The 21,189-nt window shown below is 43.9% G+C and overlaps 1 protein-coding gene across 5 annotated transcripts in view; it reads left to right on the top strand.

Moving 5' to 3' along the window:
- Positions 1 to 20,479, top strand: part of LOC142102090 (phospholipid-transporting ATPase ID-like) — a 101,064-nt gene extending 80,585 nt beyond the window's left edge. For all 5 annotated transcript variants that reach the window (XM_075186655.1, XM_075186648.1, XM_075186684.1 and 2 more), the window contains exons 5-28: positions 25 to 123; positions 1,255 to 1,316; positions 2,534 to 2,606; positions 3,879 to 3,949; positions 4,803 to 4,885; positions 5,980 to 6,138; positions 6,241 to 6,329; positions 6,751 to 6,947; positions 7,153 to 7,361; positions 7,819 to 7,862; positions 8,464 to 8,634; positions 9,418 to 9,601; positions 9,726 to 9,841; positions 10,306 to 10,470; positions 11,660 to 11,771; positions 13,528 to 13,633; positions 14,800 to 14,953; positions 15,702 to 15,885; positions 16,127 to 16,350; positions 17,033 to 17,116; positions 17,580 to 17,825; positions 18,103 to 18,241; positions 18,930 to 19,060; positions 19,414 to 20,479. In XM_075186655.1, the coding sequence (XP_075042756.1) occupies positions 25 to 123; positions 1,255 to 1,316; positions 2,534 to 2,606; positions 3,879 to 3,949; positions 4,803 to 4,885; positions 5,980 to 6,138; positions 6,241 to 6,329; positions 6,751 to 6,947; positions 7,153 to 7,361; positions 7,819 to 7,862; positions 8,464 to 8,634; positions 9,418 to 9,601; positions 9,726 to 9,841; positions 10,306 to 10,470; positions 11,660 to 11,771; positions 13,528 to 13,633; positions 14,800 to 14,953; positions 15,702 to 15,885; positions 16,127 to 16,350; positions 17,033 to 17,116; positions 17,580 to 17,825; positions 18,103 to 18,241; positions 18,930 to 19,060; positions 19,414 to 19,629 (3,318 nt within the window). In that variant the 3' untranslated portion in view covers positions 19,630 to 20,479. The remainder of the gene's footprint in view (positions 1 to 24; positions 124 to 1,254; positions 1,317 to 2,533; positions 2,607 to 3,878; positions 3,950 to 4,802; positions 4,886 to 5,979; positions 6,139 to 6,240; positions 6,330 to 6,750; positions 6,948 to 7,152; positions 7,362 to 7,818; positions 7,863 to 8,463; positions 8,635 to 9,417; positions 9,602 to 9,725; positions 9,842 to 10,305; positions 10,471 to 11,659; positions 11,772 to 13,527; positions 13,634 to 14,799; positions 14,954 to 15,701; positions 15,886 to 16,126; positions 16,351 to 17,032; positions 17,117 to 17,579; positions 17,826 to 18,102; positions 18,242 to 18,929; positions 19,061 to 19,413) is intronic.
- The last annotated feature ends 710 nt before the right edge of the window (positions 20,480 to 21,189 follow it).

Genomic DNA, 21,189 nt, shown 5'->3' with positions numbered 1-21,189 from the left:
CATCAAACGTGTTTATTTCCACAGCTCATTCCTCAAGTCTCTTCCCTGTCCTGGTTTACTACAGTCGTCCCTCTGGTGCTGGTGTTAACCGTGTCCGCTGTCAAAGATGCCACAGACGACTTTGTAAGAAGTCACTCCTTAGTGTTATGTATCAATGTTATATGCATAGAGCACGTTCTAATGTTACAGTATACTGAGCATACAATATTACCTGATCGTGTCTGATGTAATATGTTTGATGATTTGTCCACCTTGAACAGCCGGGTTATAATACATTCTTCTTAACACCATGATTAAAGTTCTTATTTATTACTATTTAATCAACCTTATTGTTTCTTACTGCTGTTAACATATAGCATTGTCCTCTGGTTGTCAGAGTTTGAGTTGGGTTGTCTGGCACCGCCCCCTTTAAGTCATAATCATTGACAGTCCCAGCACTAACAACACAAAAGTGTGAACCTAAAAATGGTTATTTCTGCAATAATCCCCTGGCCCCCTTTAATAAAACCAAAAGGGGTCTTATTCCTGCACCCCACACAGACCAGAAGTCACTTCTTTTATTCTGAACTAGGAGTCCCCCGTTTAAGGATTTCTTTAAGTATATGTCACAAATAATGGCAGCATTGACCGGGCACGTCTTGGATTACGACAAAGGTTCATCCTACATTATGTTTTATGTAGTTATATATTTTATATACAATAATATACAATAAGAACACAGTTAAAAAGAATAATTCACCTTCGTGGACATGTTTGTCATTTTTAAATGTAATCGATATATTATTGGTTGTTTCCCAAACACAGCTGGGTCACTGGTATGATCATCACTCTGTATTAGGCGCACCATGTATTAGAGTGTATCTAAAAAAAACATTGATTAATAAAAAAAAAAACAATAAAAAATAATAATATAAAGTATTTTCAGTACAATCCTTGTGGATTCAGATGGGTCACACTTTAATTCCCCCTTCCCCTACCTTTCCTGGGAAAACGTGTTAAACTTGCCCTCAGCTTACTATTCAGTGAGATTCCTAAGTAATATTAGAGGTCCGGTGTAACTGAGGTTTGATCACACTGTACATATTATTAAGAAGGGGTTTAAAACGTTTTTGAAAAATTGTTATTATTGCGAATAATAATCAGTGTAACATTCTACCAAGGGACATAGGCAGCCTGCAGCCGGTGCATTAACACCAACCAGACCTGTAACGTTATAATGTGACTTCTCTGCATGAAATCTCTCTCTTGTTTTAGTACCGACATAAAAGTGACAATCAGGTCAACAACCGGACAGTCCAGGTGCTCAGCAAAGGAGGGTGAGAGACACGAATAATAATAATCCTTCTCTTCTTCTTGTGTTTATCCCCTGTATAATAATGTATCACACGTGTCTACACTGCTCACAAGCTGAGCTGCAGTGTAACCAGGGCGGCTTTGTAAATAAACTCACAACACAGAGAAGGATTTCACCACATTGCAAAATATTTACACATCACCTTTCTGGGATTTTATTTTGCAACTTTAACATCAAATGTTTCAAACCACAGACATAGTTACTGTAAACACAAAGAGCATTCAGATCCCATTCACACCATACACATCACCACTGATCAGTCAAGCGTGGAACTACATCCCCCATCATGCATCGCAGTCATTAGCTGAACACAGGCATCTTAAAATGTTAGAAAAATATATGAAAATAATAGTGTGGTATTAGTCCCACTAATGCAACTGAAGCTTTGTTTAAACGCAGAGATTTGCAAAAAATACCATTGTGCTGATTGCACAATGATCTAGTTTTTCTAATTTTTCTCTTCAAAGCAACTATAAGAGCAGAAAGTTGCAATATAACATTAGACACTAATCTGTGTTTTGCAATTGAAACACAAGTGAATTTATTATGCTCAGAACATACATGTGGTCTCAGAACATACATGTGAGCTCAGAACATACATGTGAGCTACATCTGACATTTTATTACACGTTATTAACATGCAGCTATGAATGTACATGTTATGCCTGATACAAGTGTGTGTATATATATATATATATATATATATATATGTAGAGTAGAGAGTCAGAGAGAAGATGATTATAGCTGTCATTTCTGAACGTACAGGATGTCCACAGTCACAGTAGATTCCTATTTACACCACTGCAGCTATTTATCCGCCTGGTACTTACATAGACTCATTCTGGTTTCTGGTACTGGAATGTCAGTCTGCGCTCTTACGGGATTGCGGGCCGCCGCCACCTCCTGCCTACTGTCACCTTAGGATCACCCCCCGTCCTTCTATTTGGAGTGTTCTCCTGAAATACCCGTTCAAGCTTCACTTATATCTTACATTAGTAAAGAGTGTAATGGGACATTGGATCTCCATACTGTAACCATTTATATAATATGTTAAAACTGGAAGAGATGGTGGAAGTCTAGATAATCCCTAGTAAATAACTGGAGCTGATTAAAACACATCTAATCCTTTCTTGGTAAACGTATCTGTGTATCGTTGGGGCTAACGCATTTCTCCGGCAGGTTTACAAATGAGAAATGGATGAAAGTCCAGGTGGGCGATATCATAAAATTGGAAAATAACAACTTTGTAACGGTGAGATTGGATGTCTCTGGTCTATGTAATAAGGTTCAATTTCATTCTACTGTCTGTCTGTCATGCCTGAGACACTCCGCTGTCTGTCTCTTCTGCCTCAGGCACTCCGCTGTCTGTCCTGCCTGAGACACAGCACTGTCTGTCCTGTCTGAGACACACCACTATCTGTCTGTCCTGCCTGAGACACACCACTGTCTGTCTCTCCTGCCTGAGGCACTCCGCTGTCTGTCCTGCCTGAGACACAGCACTGTCTGTCCTGTCTGAGACACACCACTATCTGTCTGTCCTGCCTGAGACACACCACTGTCTGTCTGTCCTGCCTGAGACACACCACTGTCTGTCTGTCCTGCCTGAGACACACCACTGTCTGTCTGTCCTGCCTGAGACACACCACTGTCTGTCTGTCCTGCCTGAGACACACCACTGTCTGTCTGTCCTGCCTGAGACACACCGCTGTCTGTCCTGCCCAAGACACACCGCTGTCTCTCCTGTCTGAGACACACCACTGTCTCTCCTGCCTGAGGCACTCCGCCGTCTGTCTCTCCTGCCTGAGGCACTCCGCTGTCTGTCTCTCCTGCCTGAGGCACTCCGCTGTCTGTCTCTCCTGCCTGAGGCACTCCGCCGTCTGTCTCTCCTGCCTGAGACACACCGCTGTCTGTCTGTCCTGCCTGAAACACACCACTGTCTGTCCTGCCTGAGACACACCGGTGTCTGTCCTGCCTGAGACACACCGGTGTCTGTCCTGCCTGAGACACACCGGTGTCTGTCCTGCCTGAGACACACCGGTGTCTGTCCTGCCTGAGACACACCGGTGTCTGTCCTGCCTGAGACACACCGGTGTCTGTCCTGCCTGAGACACACCGGTGTCTGTCCTGCCTGAAACACACCACTGTCTGTCCTGCCTGAGACACACCGGTGTCTGTCCTGCCTGAGATACACCACTGTCTCTCCTGCCTGAGACACACCACTGTCTCTCCTGCCTGAGGCACTCCGCCGTCTGTCTCTCCTGCCTGAGGCACTCTGCCGTCTGTCTCTCCTGCCTGAGGCACTCCGCCGTCTGTCTCTCCTGCCTGAGGCACTCCGCTGTCTGTCTCTCCTGCCTGAGGCACTCCGTGATTTTCTCTCTCTTCTCTGATGAGGACTATTATGCTATAAATGTAATGAACAAAAGATGAGACTGAAGAGATTTCCACTATTCTGTGTAATATTTGAAATCACAACATCCCCCCCTCCGTTCCCAGCAGTGGGGTCTCACCGCTCTCTTCTCTTCAGGCAGATCTGCTGTTACTGTCTAGCAGTGAACCCAACAGCCTGGTGTACATCGAGACAGCTGAGCTAGATGGGTAAGTGCCCGATATCCGACACCCAGGATGGGGTGTTAGGTGATTTAGAGACGGGCGGTTGCTAGGAGGACAGAGCTGCTCAATTATCATCCCTCATGCAATACAGCATTTTTATTCATTTAAAATGTTCTAAATAGGCTCCTGTGCCGAGTCCCCCTGGGCTACAACCTGCCAGCCAGGCCCTGGCATTGTATCTTGTCAAATCCTATCCAATACAATCAGATTTTAATTGTATATAGGGACATATGTACAATAACCACATTGCACAGTATTCACAGTGTGATCAGCTTATTTATACATATTTATTAAAACATTACAATTTGCGAAAAATATTAGATGGGGGAAGTTTTTTTCCTCTATCATCTACGTTAAGCTCCGGGAAGTGTTCTGTTTATATTAAAAATAATTATTTATTTGAACTTTAATTTCTTTGGCTGTGACCATGCACTAGAAAGCAAGATTATAAAAATTGTTAAAGTGGCTTCACACGCAGCCATAGAACGATAGTGATCTTTAAGAAGTCGCTCGTACAGACGTTGTAGTCCCTGAAGTTGGGATCTGTGTGTGTAGTAGACAATCACTTCTACTGTACATGTTTGGAGTCTTCATAGGAAGGAAATTTGGGGTAGATCTGTTCTGCCATTAGGAAATTGTATGTGGGACGGGGGACACAAATTGCTGTCTGTAGACACACAAATAGGCTGCAGATGACTATTTTCATCAGATGTATAATTGGGCGGATGGTAGATGAATTTATCTGCGTGCGGCCGTGTCAGACTGCGGTTTGCAGCCCCAGCAGATTTCTATGTGTGTGTGTGTGTGTGTGGCTGAATCTGACAGATGTCTCTTACAGAGAGACTAACCTGAAGGTGAAGCAGTCTCTGACAGTCACCAGTGATATGGGAGAGGACCTGACACAGCTCTCACGGTTCGATGGTACGTCTAATACTCTATGTGATTACATACATGTCTGCTCCAACCTCCTCTACCTTGTTCCATGTCTCATACATGTTCCATACGACACTTGTTATATGCCTTACCTAGTATGTCTTATGTACAGTATTATACACTCAATGTCCTAGATTTTTGCTTTGCTGGGTAGGTTGCTGTATTCATATAGTTTGTCCTTACAAGGTTGCGATAAATAAAATAAAAGTCCATATGTTGTAGAAACAAGAGCTATACTGCTTTGTTTCAATGTCAAAACTGCTCTGTTTATACCAAATGTTGCTGACTGCACATTGTTATTTTTTTGGGAAAGACCATCCCACCTAGTAGGTGACTGACTGGAATCAATAAAATCAGCAACGTATGATACAGCCCACACTCAGCGACATCATCATGGCAGCCCCCAATTAGCAAGAACTAAGTCCACTTGTCACTTTCACATGTATGAGCAGACCCTTCATTTATGTGTCGTGATGCAGGGAGTGGTACAAGGGCAGCAGAACGCCTAAGGCTGAGGAATAGATTTATCAAACCTTCAAAAAAGAAAAAAAGGAAGTGTTGCCCATAGCAAACAAAATTACTGCAATAACTCCTGATACTCATAATCTGCCTGCAAGTGCCTGTTAAAACCACAGAAAAGGATCAGTTATTCACAACCTATCTATCAAATTGCATTAACCATGTGTTTCTGAGACTTGCTTAGGCAATTTCAGACAGAAATCCTATTTCAAGTAATATAGACTATGGTTCAAATCGATTGATAGGTTAAGGGTCTATAATGTTATTTGTCAGGTTATTTGAAAAATCTTCTCCATCTGCTCTCTGCAAAAATAAATTTGTTATGTTTATGATGCTCCTTACATATCATAAAGATAGGCTTAAATCCGGAATCAATTTGGCTAGTACCCATAGGGTAGAAGTGATCATTATTTAAGACTATCATTCAATCCTATATTTTCAGTAGTGGAGTGGAGTTATTCTTTAATAAATCAATCTGCTTTCATTTATAACATATAGGTAATATTTTCTATGTTCACTGACATTAGTAATGATTTACATACAATGTTTACAATGTTGTCTAGGTGAAGTTATGTGCGAAGCTCCTAATAATAGACTGGACACCTTCACTGGAACTCTGACCTATCAGGGGGAAAAATACTCTCTGGACAATGGGAAAATCCTGCTGCGTGGCTGCACCCTTAGGAACACCGAGTGGTGTTTTGGGATGGTCATCTTTGCAGGTCAGTAGAGAAGGAGTCTTTCCTAGAACTAGAGACAGTGACAACAGGATACTGTGACAGTTCTGGCTTACTCGGTGACCCCCTCACTCATTCTCTCCACAGGACCTGACACTAAACTGATGCAGAACAGTGGCCGGACCACTCTAAAAAGAACCAGCATCGACCGACTCATGAACGTCTTGGTTCTCTGGGTAGGAGTCACATGACCAGGAAGGCGGGGCATCTAGAGAAACCTCTGTTAACATAACTTGTTAGAGCTTGAATGTGTTCTATGGATGATACGTGTTTTCTACCTCTGGCTTTCCAGGGCATTCTGGGATATGTACAGCAGATGGAGAGGCTTCAGATTATAATCATATTTCAACACTATATGCAGCAAACTTTTCTTGGCTAAATTGCACATTATCCAGATGTTCACACTGGACTAATTTTTCCGAAATCATAATTTCCAGTTTAAAATGTCATTTTTTTTAACAGGTTTAGACCGACAGATTTAATTTAGTTTGAAGCTCGTGTTGATGTCTCAAATGAGAATATTTTTGTCTTCAATTTGAAGCAATAAAAAGGCTTTTTTTGATCATCTCACTGTCCCGTTTCCTTGTTGTCTGACAGATCTTCGTCTTCCTGGCTGTCATGTGCATCATCCTGGCTATCGGGAATGGAATCTGGGAGTCCAAGCAGGGCTATTTCTTCCAGGTGTATCTTCCGTGGGCAGAAGGTGTCCACAACGCGGCCTTCTCTGGGTTCCTCATGTTCTGGTCCTACGTCATTATCCTGAATACTGTGGTGCCCATCTCGCTCTACGTCAGGTAAGACCCTTAACCGGAAAGGAGGGTGGGCTTATGATCTGCTACCGATCCCTCCATCCGCTGTTAGAAGAACACAGGTCAACTTGTATCTCCTCTACCTTACGAGAGTTCCACCACATCCTCCACCAGTATAATTAGGTCACACTGCGCCGTTTCTCTACCTAATCTTACTGCCAGTAATTTAAGCTGTTCCCTTGTTCCCCAGTGTTGAGATCATTCGGCTGGGTAACAGCTACTACATCAACTGGGACCGTAAGATGTATTACCCCAAGAAGGACACTGCAGCTGAGGCCCGCACCACCACTCTCAACGAGGAGCTGGGACAGATCAAATACATCTTCTCTGACAAGACGGGGACTCTCACTCAGAACATCATGACCTTCAACAAATGTTCCATCAATGGCAATTCTTATGGTGAGACCGATCAACCAGCGAGATCACGTTCACTCCGTACTATTTGGTACATTGTTGTCACCGGTTGATAGGATGGATAAAATAATAAATTATCATCGCAAGCTCAAGAGCCACACGTGTGGGTGACTAAGTTGGATGCAGCCGGTAGACACTTGACAGAGGCAGATGGAAGTCCTCTGCCGAGCGGATCTACAGGCATGCATGAGAATTATCCCAACGATGTTGATTATATTTGGGTCCATGCGTATAGCGTTATTTGGCTGGTTGGCCATTATCTCCACTGATCTCACTTCGTGTAAGGCCATCCTAACATGCAGCATGCTCAGACCCAAAGGGCTTACACTCTAGAGGGGAGAAAGCTGTCCCTGTAATCTTTCGACTATCCCATGCTCAGGAACGATCTTAACATTTTTCATTGTACACTGTGGTTTCCTGAGACCGGTCTTGTATATTTCAGGTGATGTATTTGACTACGCAGGAAACAGGCTGGAGATAAATGAGGTATGTTATCTAGTACAGATCTTATCATTCTCAATGTTACGTTAGAAGATTTTATCCCCAGACCTGCGGCTATAGAAACAATAATCCTCTTCTAGTTGTTGTGGTTGGATTGGAGAACGTTTTTCAACCTATTTATTTATTATATTTATTTAATAAATGTATTTTATCATTTAACCAATTCCAGAGAGTGAATTTTGCCATCTGTATTGATATTTTATGTACATTGTTGTTAGGTTTAAGTACTAACTGAATTACTCGTCAGTCTAAAATTAATAAAACTTTATTGTTGTTGATGCTACTATAGCGCTGTCCATCAGCGTGGGTCTATGGTTATATATGAATATATTACATTTTATTGCACCGGTCCATCAAGAGCAAAAACATATCTGTAGCTTTCAATGTATTAGTTTTTGCCTACGCCTCACGCGCTTTCTGTAACGTCCTCACCGCCTCTCTACGGATCGTGGGTCTCAGTGATGTAATTCACGCCCCTCTTACGCTGCATTTATTGCTTTCAGGCCTAAGAGGTAGGAGGTTCAGACTGTGAGGTAGGAGGCTCAGACTAGAAGACCTGAATAAATCATCTCCTTCTTATTCCCAGTACACTGAAAAGGTGGATTTTTCCTACAACCCGCTGGCAGATCCCAAGTTTTCTTATCATGATCACCGATTGGTGGAGTCGGTAAAACTGGAAGAGAAGCTCACTCATGAGTTCTTCCGGCTACTGGCGCTGTGTCACACGGCAATGTTGGAGGAGAAGAAGGAAGGTGAGGTGGGACGTACTTTTGAGATCTGCACGTCAGCATTGTATCTCGATAACTAGGCTTCGGGCTATTTTTCCATGTGCGTCTTGTACCATGATAGCTCCTTAAATTAGTAATTTGAAACCGCATTCTCCCAGATTATTTTTTTGGCCTGTTTGATTATTTTGTTACACTTGGATAAAAGTTTTTCCCACAGATTTATAATCATTTGTCCAGAAATAACCAAGAAATTACCGTGGCCCTTGCAGTACTACTGCCAGCCCCTGTAGAATCACGTAGCATTGATATCCTTACCTAGAGAATGGTATCTGTGTAAATGGACAAAACCTGTCTGTTCATCTATAAAATTCAAAAGTTGGATTAATATATATTGATATTGATATTGATACAGATGTTATTAGTCTTTTACCTTCAACATTGAAAGGAGAGGGATGGACATTGAGAAATATATAAATAAAGGCCACCATAGATGAAACGCGTGGTAAAATGTATGAATTGGGTAATAAATGTAAGCACTAACAATAAAACCCTGTTTGGCCGACTCTGGGCACTCGGGCCATCCTCTGGCCCCTTTGCAATCATGTCCCCGTGTCCTAGATGTGGGGTGGAAATTCTATAGATGAGACGCACATTAGAGCTTTTGCTAGCCCAGAACCAGGTCACCGGAATCCTCTATGAGTCATACAACGCGTTTCGAAGTAAACCTTCCTCAAGAAATGAACACTTATGTCTAAGGTTAGCAAATCCCCCACTGACACCCCTTGGCCTTGTCTCACCCCATTCCAGGTGAGCTGATTTATCAGGCCCAGTCTCCGGACGAGGGGGCCCTGGTCACTGCCGCCAGAAACTTTGGCTTTGTGTTCCGTTCTCGCACACCAGAAACCATCACGGTAGTGGAGATGGGGAAGACCAAGGTGTATGATCTATTGGCCATACTGGATTTCAACAATGAGCGCAAAAGGATGTCTGTGATTGGTGAGTTATGGGGTTAGCCAGGCACGAAATACATACTATGGTCATGATCATGGTTGATAGTGTGTGCTACTATATATTATTATTATTATTATAAGTTACTAATTCTTATTTCTCCTGCTCACAGTGAGAAGCCCAGAGGGGCGTTTGACCCTGTACTGTAAGGGGGCCGATACCATTGTGTGTGAGCTTCTTGACCAGTCGAGTGCAGACTTGAAGGAAGTGACTACTGACCACCTAAATGTAAGTTCTAAGCTTATGTAACACTCAGTACCTGTACAGTCTGCTCAGTAAAACCCATTTTACTGAGTTAAACATGGTGGAGATTATCCCTCCCCCCACATCCCCCTCTAAAAAAACACAGCAAAGTATCAAATGGCCAAAATGAGACAAAAATCTCAAGTTGCAAACCATAGCATGTCAGTCTTTCCTCAAGCTTGCTGTGACATCCCTGGCCATACCCCTGTGTTGAGTATATTTTATTTAAGTCTGTCACTCAGACTGATGACTTTGCACTGTGCAAATCTACTCCGTACATACTCAAGGCGTAAACTAACCCCTCCCACAATGACATCACTTACGGGGCGATCCCAAAAAGTACATAGTACTAACATTTTGTCCTTAATCACTTTTTTCACGTGTATTTTTTTTATTTTATTTTTTTCTATAATTGTCTCTGGCTGCCTCCCCTTCTGATTGTGGCCCAGGAGTTTGCTGGAGAGGGTCTGCGCACACTGGTTCTGGCGTATAAGGATCTAGACAACGACTACTTTGAGACTTGGAAGAAGCGGCACCACGAGGCCAGCACGTCCCTGGAGAACCGCGAGGACAAGCTGGCTGAATTATACGAGGAGATTGAGAAAGGCCTGAAGGTTTGTATCACTTCTATCTGACCCTGTTCTCTGGGGTTGTGTCATAAGTGGACACCCTTTACACTAGGAGATAGATCACTTTTATAGGGCATTAGTATTAAATTTAAATCCAGATTATTTTTATTGGCCTGGTTAATTATTTTGTTCCTGCTATTTAGGGACAGAAGATTTTCCCACAGATTTTTTTAGTACTTTGTCCAGAAATAGCCAATGGGTCCAGAAAAAGGATTAGCGTGACCCTTGCAATAGTACTGGCAGTCCCTGTAGAATCACGTAGCGTCGGTATCCTTACCTAGCGCATGGAATCTGTGTGTACATGGAGGTAAGCTGCCTACATGTCCACACAATCCCAATGTCAGATTATTACACACGTCTTATACTCATTTATAAAACTACTGCTAGTGCACATTTGTGTAACACAATCTGGTTCGTAGAATGGAATATACCCCTACGCTATTAGACAATGCCTTTCCTGGCTTTCACAGGCCATCAATTTACCAACTCGTTAAAAGATTACTCTGGATGACGTTGCTCCACGTCACTATACCACATGCTACGCACCATATATCTGTAGTTGAAAATGTGGTTTGGTTCTTCCCTCCTTCGCCACCACTGTGCCCTTTAAGGTGTGCGCTCTGGAGATGAAAGAGTTAAAAGCTTGATATAATAAAAACGCCATAAATGGAATTATTGAGAAGCTGCTGTCCAGTGCAACCCTGTACAATGGACTTTTCCACATAAAAGTGCAACTTTAACTCTTATTTCCCAAGGGAACGTTGTTTGCAACTGTCTTCATGTTTTGGACAGTAAAGGGACTAGAGTTAAGTTTGGGTGTTTTTGTTTGGGACTCTCCTGGGTACAAACTTAACGCATAGATCAGGACAGTCAGGAAAAGCTGATAACGGCTACAAGATGGTTCTGTTCAACACAACTTCCAGCAGTAATACACAACAATAACACTAAACAGAAATCACTCTTTGGGGATTGGTTCATTTTAAACAGCTTCGTTGGAGATCTGTAATGTCTGGTAGGATTTACACACATACATGGGAGTAATAAGGCTGGGTGAGACCTCTCCGTCTACAGTATACAATGCGTCTAATCTGCATCTAATTCCTCTAATCTGACAGATTAAACATGGAGACAATGACTCTCATTACAAAACCTCTCTCTCTTTTCCCCTTCACAGTTAATTGGTGCCTCCGCCATAGAAGACAAACTACAAGACGGGGTTCCCCAGACCATTGAGACTCTCACCAAAGCCAAGATTAAAATATGGGTCCTCACAGGAGACAAACAAGGTACGTGAAATAGGGTTATTGGAACATGTAAGGCAATATGTGTTACATGTGATTTGTGTTACTCGTCTACTGAGTTTTTTTTTTAAAGGTTTCAAACCAAACTCAAAAATGAAACTGTTTATATGTGAATCGTACAAGTTAGAACTCTGTGGTTGTTATTTCTGAAAAGCAGATTGTCTGTGAGCCGCGGTGTGCTGAGACCTCTGCTAAAACGCGTAGGGTAACAAAGCAAGACTGCGACGGCCGATGGGAGGTGTTGGGTAGAGTGAGGGCATCTGAACTAGTGTAACCAGTTTTGTGGAGGTGCAGAGATGACAATTGAGAATGAGATAAAGGGTGAAGAGGTGGCATTTTTTGGGTCTTCGCTTGCAGTGTGAAGGGGTGCACGGTCAATTTCACTCTGTTAAATTGGTTGAAGATTGGACTTTTGCTGGTCACACTTTTCCATAGTGCTTCTCTTAGGATTTTTCGGCATATTTGCACACCTGCAGTGTGTTCTCAGTCGTTATCTCAGAGTAGTGGACCAGCCAGATACATCATGATGTTTTATGCTGCACATTGTAAATGAGGTCTGCTTTGTCTATATTGACTTTCCCATTCAGTGCTTCTCAAAAATGTTATTGTGATTGAGTTTTTTCTGACCCCTGCAGCATTATAAGCTAGTCACATCAGCTAGCTTGTAATCATTTCCAAATCACTGATGACATGGATCAAAAAGCTCAAACAGCAAAGTATAGCATGTCAGTTATCCCTTTTCATTTTTGTTCTTACATCATCAGTAATGCCTCTGTGTGTGAATTAACTGCTCTCACGGCAACACATAGTGTAGGACACAGTGGCCTGTCCACTTGTGTGATTACATTAGTAAGGACAGGGTTGCATGTGACAGGGGTAGTGACATGTTGTGAGGAGGGGAATGGAGGCAGCAGGAAGCCACAGACTGAAAGTTATATAGTGGAAGGAGCGGTGTCCTCCAGCAGCACAGAGTATATCAGAAGATGAGTGATGTGTCGGACAGGGCTGCATGTGACAGGGGCAGTGACATGATGTGAGGAGGGGAATGGAAGCACCAGGAAGCCACAGACTGAAAGTTATATAGTGGAAGGAGCAGGGTCCCCAGCAGCACAGAGTATATCAGGAGACAGGTGATGTGTTAGTGAGGACAGGGCTGCATGTGACAGGGGCAGTGACATGATGTGATGAGGGGAATGAAGGCAGCAGGAAGCCACAGACTGAGAGTTATATAGTGGAAGGAGCAGGGTCCCCAGCAGCACAGAGTATATCAGGAGACAGGTGATGTGTTAGTGAGGACAGGGCTGCATGTGACAGGGGCAGTGACATGATATGAGGAGGGGAATGGAGGCAGCAGGAAGTCACAGACTGAGAGTTATATAGTGGAAGGAGCAGGGTCCCCCAGCAGCACAAAGTATATCAGGAAATGAGTGATGTGTTAGTGAGGACAGGGCTTTATGTGAGTTATATAGTGGAAGCAGCAGGGTCCACAATGTAGGGATGTGAGGTCTTTATCAGATTGATTCTGGAACATTGTGGTGTCACACACACCTCTCTATGAAACAAAGGGTTGCTCTTCAGATTATATTTCCTTGCAGCGTTGTACGTTATACAACACAGTCTTCTGATGCAGTTTCAGTTACTCCTTGCACCCTGTACCTCAGCTTTGACCAGGGTTGGGTTCTGGTTTATTACAATGTAAGTGGGGCACTACGATAAGCTGTTGAATTCTCCTCTTCCCCAGAAACGGCGGAGAACATCGGGTACTCGTGTAACATGCTGCAGGATGAGATGAAGGAAGTGTTCATCATTAAAGGCAACAGTTCAGAGGAGGTTCTGGATGAGCTGAGGTAAAACGCGTTGTGAGTCAGATAGGGGGATTAGGAGGGGTATTACAGGCTGACCCATGGTCAGTAACCAGGACTGGGCAACAATCTATCACCACTGATACAACTATAGGCTTTGAGGATGATATTATACTATGGGACACAATAACATCCAATATTCAGATTAGGAACGGGGTGAATGTGACACTTGCTTAGGGATTCTGTTGAATTCTAATAGTTTTCTTATTGGGTTTGGATGAATGTTTGTTCTTTTTGTCTTCAAGCTGCTATTAATGATTTACAGATTGTTAAGTGTGGTGTGATTGCCATGGCAACCACAGCCACATGACACATGAGCAGAGAGGCTTTTGAACATCCTTCTTCTTAGCATGCACGTTCACCGCACAATCACCCTTCCACCTTCCTGCTCTGCCCTCATGTACATAGAGGGAGGACTCTGACTCAGAGATCAGGCGATCCTCTCCTCCAGAACGAGCTTGAGTGCTGAAATGCAAAGAATTAGAAGCCGTATAACTCTCCCCCACAGAGAGATTTTACAAAAGTAAGACCGAGTTATACAGCAGGTGAAATAAGTATTGAACACATCAATATTTTTCTCAGTAAATATATTAAATATTTAAAATATGCATTTGATGTGTCATTAAATTCAGATAAATTGTTCCTGGTAATAATATAGAACAACATATAGGGGGTGTGGTTGTAAGATCAGACAGGTAACATGGAGTTATGGGGTGTTATTGGGGGCGTGACTATAAGATGGGACAGATAACGTGGAGTTATGGGGTGTTATTGGGGGTGTGGCTATAAGATGGGACAGATAACATGGAGTTATGGGGTGTTATTGGGGGCGTGGCTATAAGATGGGACAGGTAACGTGGAGCTATGGGGTGTTTTTGGGGTGAGGCTATAAGATGGGACAGGTAACGTGGAGTTATGGGGTGTTATTGGGGGCGTGGCTATAAGATGGGACAGGTAACGTGGAGCTATGGGGTGTTATTGGGGGTGTGGCTATAAGATGGGACAGGTAACGTGGAGCTATGGGGTGTTATTGGGGCTGTTAGTCTATTAGACATTAGTGAGAATAAACATCTACTTAGTTATTATGTTACTACAGTTACACAATCATATTATTATGTCGTCTGATCACAGATGTTGGATGTTTCCCGCAGGTCCGCTCGGAGGAAGATGAATCCTGACTCCTTTCTGGACAGCAGTGATGTGGAAATACAGATACAGAAAGGATCTAAGAGGTCCCAGGTGATTCCAGACGAGATGCCTGAGGGTGAAGACAAGTACGGGATCATCATCAATGGCCACAGCCTGGTATGTAGAGACGTAGGGAGGCGGCCTTTACATGTAACATGTTACATACAGCCAGACACACAGAAATAGGCTGGTACAGCGGGAAATATTGGACCAAGAGGCGGCACTATGTCAGTGAATCCTTCCCCATCTTTAGACGACTAGATATCACCCCCCCCATAGCACATAGGACCCCCCCCTCTCCCCCCCTCTCTCCCCCCCTCCCTCCCTCCGTAGCGCTGCTGAATGATACACTCTAATTGGATGGAGGTTTCAATGTGGCTCCTAATTGGATGACCATTGTCTCTCCATCCAGGACTCCCTCCCCCATATCTGCTTCCTGGGGAGACATTTAAACTTAAGGACATAATCATTTATAGTGTACAACCCATTTAGTCACTTTTATAGGTTTATTTTAACGTTTTGTTGTTCGATTCTGCGCAAATACACTTTGTGCTACAACTGGCTGTTATAGGGACACTATACTGAGTGTATAACCATCGTACAGCTCTGAGTTATAAAACACAGGTACTCCCATGTCTCAGAATGTCACACGTTACATATATTCCACCGATGTTCCATCGGATGCTGTTTCACCTTAGATCAGCCAAGAATGTAATATTTCTGAACCGTCATATTAACAGCCACAAACATGGCAGGAGAATAACTTCTCTGTGTGTAACACAGGAATATTTATAGTACAGTGAATGTAAAGCCCCAACTAGGAGATATTTTCACCATGTGATAAACGAGTCACCCCGCTCCGCAGGCCTACGCCCTAAAAGAGAACATGGAGGTGGATCTGCTGCGGACGGCGTGCATGTGCCAGGCGGTGATCTGCTGCCGCGTCACCCCTCTCCAGAAGGCGCAGGTGGTCCAGCTCGTGAAGAAGTACAAGAAGGCGGTGACTCTGGCGATAGGAGACGGCGCCAATGACGTCAGTATGATAAAAAGTACGTGAACGGTCCGTAGCGGGGTGGAGGCTGGTGGGTGGTAACAATGTATAAACCACAGGGTTCCTGTAACTGCCCCTGGCATAAGGTCAGATAAATCTAATTACTTCCTGCTCTGCTAATGAGGAAGTCACATGGTGCAGAGAGTAGCTGCTTAATATAAACCCTAACTAGTTACACTGTATCCAGTAACGGCCGCTCTGATAGGACGATCTTACAGCTGACGTTTTTATCTCCCCAGCGGCTCACATTGGGGTGGGGATCAGCGGGCAGGAGGGCATGCAGGCGGTCCTGTCCAGCGACTTCTCCTTCGCCCAGTTCCGGTACCTGCAGCGCCTCCTCTTGGTACACGGCCGCTGGTCCTACATCCGCATGTGCCAGTTCCTGCGCTACTTTTTCTACAAGAATTTCACCTTCACGCTGGTTCACTTCTGGTATGGCTTCTTCTGCGGCTTCTCTGCTCAGGTGAGTCGCCATCGCCCCACAATGGCTACTGCGAGGACTGAGGGGTAGATTTATCAAAGAAAAGTAGAGGTGCTGCCCACAGCAACCAATCAGGTTCTAGATGTTATTTATCCTGTACATTCTAGAAATTGATAGCTAGAATCTGATTGGTTGCTGTGGGCAACACCTCCACTTTTGAGTAATCTGTCCCTTAGATTGTAAAGTGTTGGAGACAGGGACCCATTTCCCCATTTCCTCCTGTGTCATTGATCATTCGTTATTGTTGTACACTGTGTATTATTGCAGATAATACTGCATGTTTTTCACTAATAATTTTAGTTCCGCGGTTCTATTATATTTAATTTTACACAACACATAAAAGTGCATCCTGATGATAGTTTTTTTTATAATAGAAATTCCAATCATTGAGGTATGTAAGCTTGCGAGCAGGGTTCTCTTACCTCTCTGTCTGTATGTATTACCCAGTATTGTCTTATCAGTGTTTGTTCCCAATTGTAAAGCGCTACGGAATTTGCTGGCGCTATATAAATAAATGTTGATGATGATGATTGAGGTAAATCTGGACTCATCCCAGAGATAGAATTACAGTTATTCCTGCCACAGTTTCATGCTGCCATCTTGTGTCTATTTTGCAGTACTACAGCTCAGCTGTGTGTGACATCTGTGTACTGTGTTGTTACAGACTGTGTATGACGAATGGTTCATTACCCTGTATAATCTGGTCTATAGCTCGCTGCCTGTGCTGGGGATGAGTCTTTTTGATCAGGTATGTATACTGTCATCTATCTGGTTATTATCATATCACAATACACACCCTTCCTCATAAACTAATTTTCTTCACAACCTTTCCCTGAGACATTAAGTCTGTCACGTTGTGAAATCCCCAGTAACCATCTAAAGAAGTCTTAGGAATTGTCCAGCTGTTGGGGAACTACAGATCTCAGCATTCCTGTCCAGTCTAAAAGATTTGTAGTTCCCACAGCAGGAAAGCCAGTGTTTTGGCTTCCTAGAGATTAATATTATGGGTACATTTACTAATTATACAAAACCTGTCTATACCTTAACATACATTCTTTTCACCACCACCTGTCACGTGACCTGTCACATTATATAATCCTATTAGCAAGATAAGGGGGCAGCGATCTTCATTGCCACCCGATGGACATATGGAGAGCAGCAGGTGTGTGTTTGTTACTCTCACCGTTATAATACCTGTAATCTGTCTGCAGGATGTGGATGACCGCTGGAGTATGGAGTATCCCCAGCTCTATGAGCCCGGGCAGAATAACCGTTACTTCAACATCAAGGAGTTCGGGAAGTGTGTGATCCACGGGGTGTACAGCTCCCTCGTTCTGTTTTTCGTGCCTTATGGCGCCCTGTACGACACAGTGAGGGATGATGGGAAAGCCGTCTCCGACTACCAGTCCTTCGCCTTGATGGCTCAGACCTGCCTGGTCATTGTGGTGTCTGCCCAGGTAAGTGGTTTTCTATCTGGGACATTTACAACGATGTCTCCTCCTGCACGGTTGTGTAGAACCATCCTTAGAATAGCTCGCCAGCTATTGTGGAACTACAAGTCCCAGGGTTTCCTATTGCTTGTATTCCCACAATAACTTGTGCACTGCAGCTCTGGATTAAGAGTGGTCCTCTATACTTTCTATATCGGTGTATGCGTCATCCGACATACACTGTGTCACTAACGGACTATTGTACACTCAGTTACTAATTCTTCAAATCATTCTGTCTCCCTAGATCGGCCTGGACACGGCTTACTGGACTGCGGTCAACCAGTTCTTCATCTGGGGCAGTATAGCTGTGTATTTTGCCATCACTTTCACCATGTACAGTGACGGGATGTACCTGATCTTCACGGCCTCTTTCCCGTTCATCGGTGAGAGCTCAGTTATCACCAGTTATTTCATTAGTTCTTGGAGTTGCACTGGTCTCCTCTCTCATCTGGTGATAAAGAACTGGTCCTACAAACAATAACACAAGAAGCCAGAACTACTTACACCAACCTCTGTTTGTTACTGGTCTTTTTGAATATTAAACCATTTAAACTCAGTCAATAAAGCCAGTCAGCAAATGAAAACATGAGATGGATATTATGTCTCCTGGCCAGAATAAATGCATGTCTTGTACTCCACCCCTCAGCCTGCATTAAGGCTGCTGTATAATGTGATCACGCAGCCTGTCCCTGGTAATTGCTGCTGGCCCTTAACCTGCTGTGTAGAAAGCGTGTGCGCAGCGATTACCTCCACGCTGCAGCGTAAATGAGGAAGACAGCAGAGATCAACATCTGGGGCAGTGGAACGTATGTTTGTTCTTGCATGAAATGCTCAGCGCATGCCCAAAAAGTGGGTGCACACATGAGTGCCCAGGTGTACGGCTCTGTATATTAGCAGAAATATTTTTATGGTTTTTTTTTTAAGAGTTATTTACTTCCATTTTGCTGCCAACTCTGGCAGAGTCTGGACACTGAGTCTGATGCAAATACAATATTGTAGTTTCAAAATTCTTCTCTTATCAGGGAAGATAAATAATGTATTCACAGAACTTGCTGTTTGTGTCTCCTCCAGGAACGGCCCGGAATTCTCTAAACCAGCCGAGCATCTGGCTGGCCATATTCCTGACCACCGTGCTGTGCGTCCTACCAGTGGTGGCCTATCGGTTCCTGAGATCGCAGCTGAAACCCACCTTCAGCGACAAGGTAGGAACGTGCACGTGAACCCAGGCTGAGGGACTCTGCGGCTCCCCGGCTGCGTGAGTCGGCTAGTCCCAACGGTTACTGGTGTATGTACTCGGTGAACAGGCTCCACCCATTTGTGTCACATGACTCGTGTTCAGAGTATGAATATATAACTATAAATACACCTTGGTATCCCTGCATATAACACCCAACTATTTTTGTTTCCCTTAATTCCTGAAGGTTAAAAGACTAAAATTTAATAGATTCGCCAATCGTGAAAACCATGTCCTAGGCTGCCTAGTGAAATGAAACTCTGGTTACATTTTGCTGATGAAGTTGTAAGTAATTAGCGCAACATTTGCTTTATCCTCCAGGTTCTCAGGAAAATCAGGGAGGCAAAGAAGCGGCCGGCGCCTCCGCCGCGCAGAGCCCGGATCCGTCGCACCAGCTCCCGGCGCTCTGGATACGCCTTCTCCCACCAACAGGGCTACGGAGACCTTATCACCTCGGGCAGAAACTTCCGAAACAAACTACACTTCCCCCAAACAGGAAAATTCTCCCCCAACGAGAGGAATCGGAACTTCGAGTGAGGGCAAAATGGAGACCAACAGGCCTAAGCAGCACAGTGCCGAGGTCCGGATCACAGGACGGGTCCAGACGCAGAGTGTGGGTTGTTTTACAGGTGTTGTTGTGACCAAACCTCCCGTTGGTGATAGATTGGATACAGAGCCATACAGACTCCTGGCATCCATCACGCTGTCACGCGGCGGCCATCTTAGGTCTGGGATTGTCATTGGACAGAAACTGTTTACTGAAGATCTGAACTATTTAAAATTCTTCCAAAAGCAACCATGCAAAGTCTATCACACAGGGAACCACACCTTGCCAAAGGATACCGTTATAAGTTATATTTTAAGAGATTTTAGTTCGATTCCAATATCGTAAATCCTGAATTGCACTTGGATTCACCAGTGGCCTTTCTGATTTTACAGAAAACCGTTTGACTTGCTGTATTATATGACTCTCTACGTGAAGGAAGAGGAATAATCCACACCCGGCACCAAAGGAGAGGTTCCAAAATGTCCGCCTCCTAATCTCTCTCTAGATCTATCTGTTTCTTTATATTTTTATTTTCATATCGTTTGTACATTTTTACCACAGAATCGGGTCTCGTCCACCCAGCTATAATTACAGACCTCGGTAGAGTAACTAGTGATATTCCCTAGTATGTATGTGTCATGTATGTGCGCCTGTATATAATTATGTAAATTAGTGGGGAAAACCCCTCGCGGCACATATTGGATAAACTTCGGTTTTTCCCATTCAGGCTTGAATTGGTGTCGCCTTCCCGTTAGAGACACATAAAGAAGATATAAGGCCTCGCATGTGTTTTTATAACAGCAGGTTTTTACAATAAAAGTGTCCCTCTTACATTCCTAATTTTCAAGGGCAGCTTCCCGAACTATTGAATGGACCCAACGATGGGGACCACATGAACAAGGGAAAATAATATCTGATATTAGGCAAACCAAGGGGGTTCCTACTGCCTGAAAGCACTGGGCCTGGGGCACTGTATAATTGAGGTGGCTGGACCCTGCTCCCGCTTCACACGGCTCTGCTTGAAAAGGGAGAGCTGCGTGCACCTAACAGTAGTGCAGGCAGCATTACCCATGTATATTATGGGGATAGGAAGAGTTGGAGAGCAGCCAAGCACTGTCTAATATTATAGCCACGCCCCCATGCATGCTGGTCACGCCCACTGAAGGCGTGGTGTGGAAACCCCCCTCTACAAATACTGTGTTTGCCCCTGCTTATAATGTACAACCCCTCATTAATTATACATTCCCTCTATGTTTGCCAAAGGGAAATCGCCATTTCCCCCGGTTATCTAAAGCCGTCTGGCCCTGTGGTCCTCAACGCTGGCCACTAAGTCCATCCAAAGTCCACAGTAGGAGAATTTTCACAGAGCTCTATTGCAGAGTTTTTAACAGCCTGTAATGGTGTTGTTTTTGCAGGCATAATGAGCAGTAGTCGGTAGGTTCAGGTAAAGGTGGGGGCACCAATAGGAGAGATATAGTTTGCACCATCTATAAACGACACAACATATACCACATTCTTAACCTAGTCCTGTTATCCAGCTGCATCAGGAG

This window comes from Mixophyes fleayi, chromosome 1 (assembly GCF_038048845.1).
Source record: "Mixophyes fleayi isolate aMixFle1 chromosome 1, aMixFle1.hap1, whole genome shotgun sequence".
NCBI lineage: Eukaryota > Metazoa > Chordata > Amphibia > Anura > Limnodynastidae > Mixophyes > Mixophyes fleayi.
Note: the sequence above shows the minus strand (reverse complement) of the source record. Positions and strands in the feature narration are given on the sequence as shown.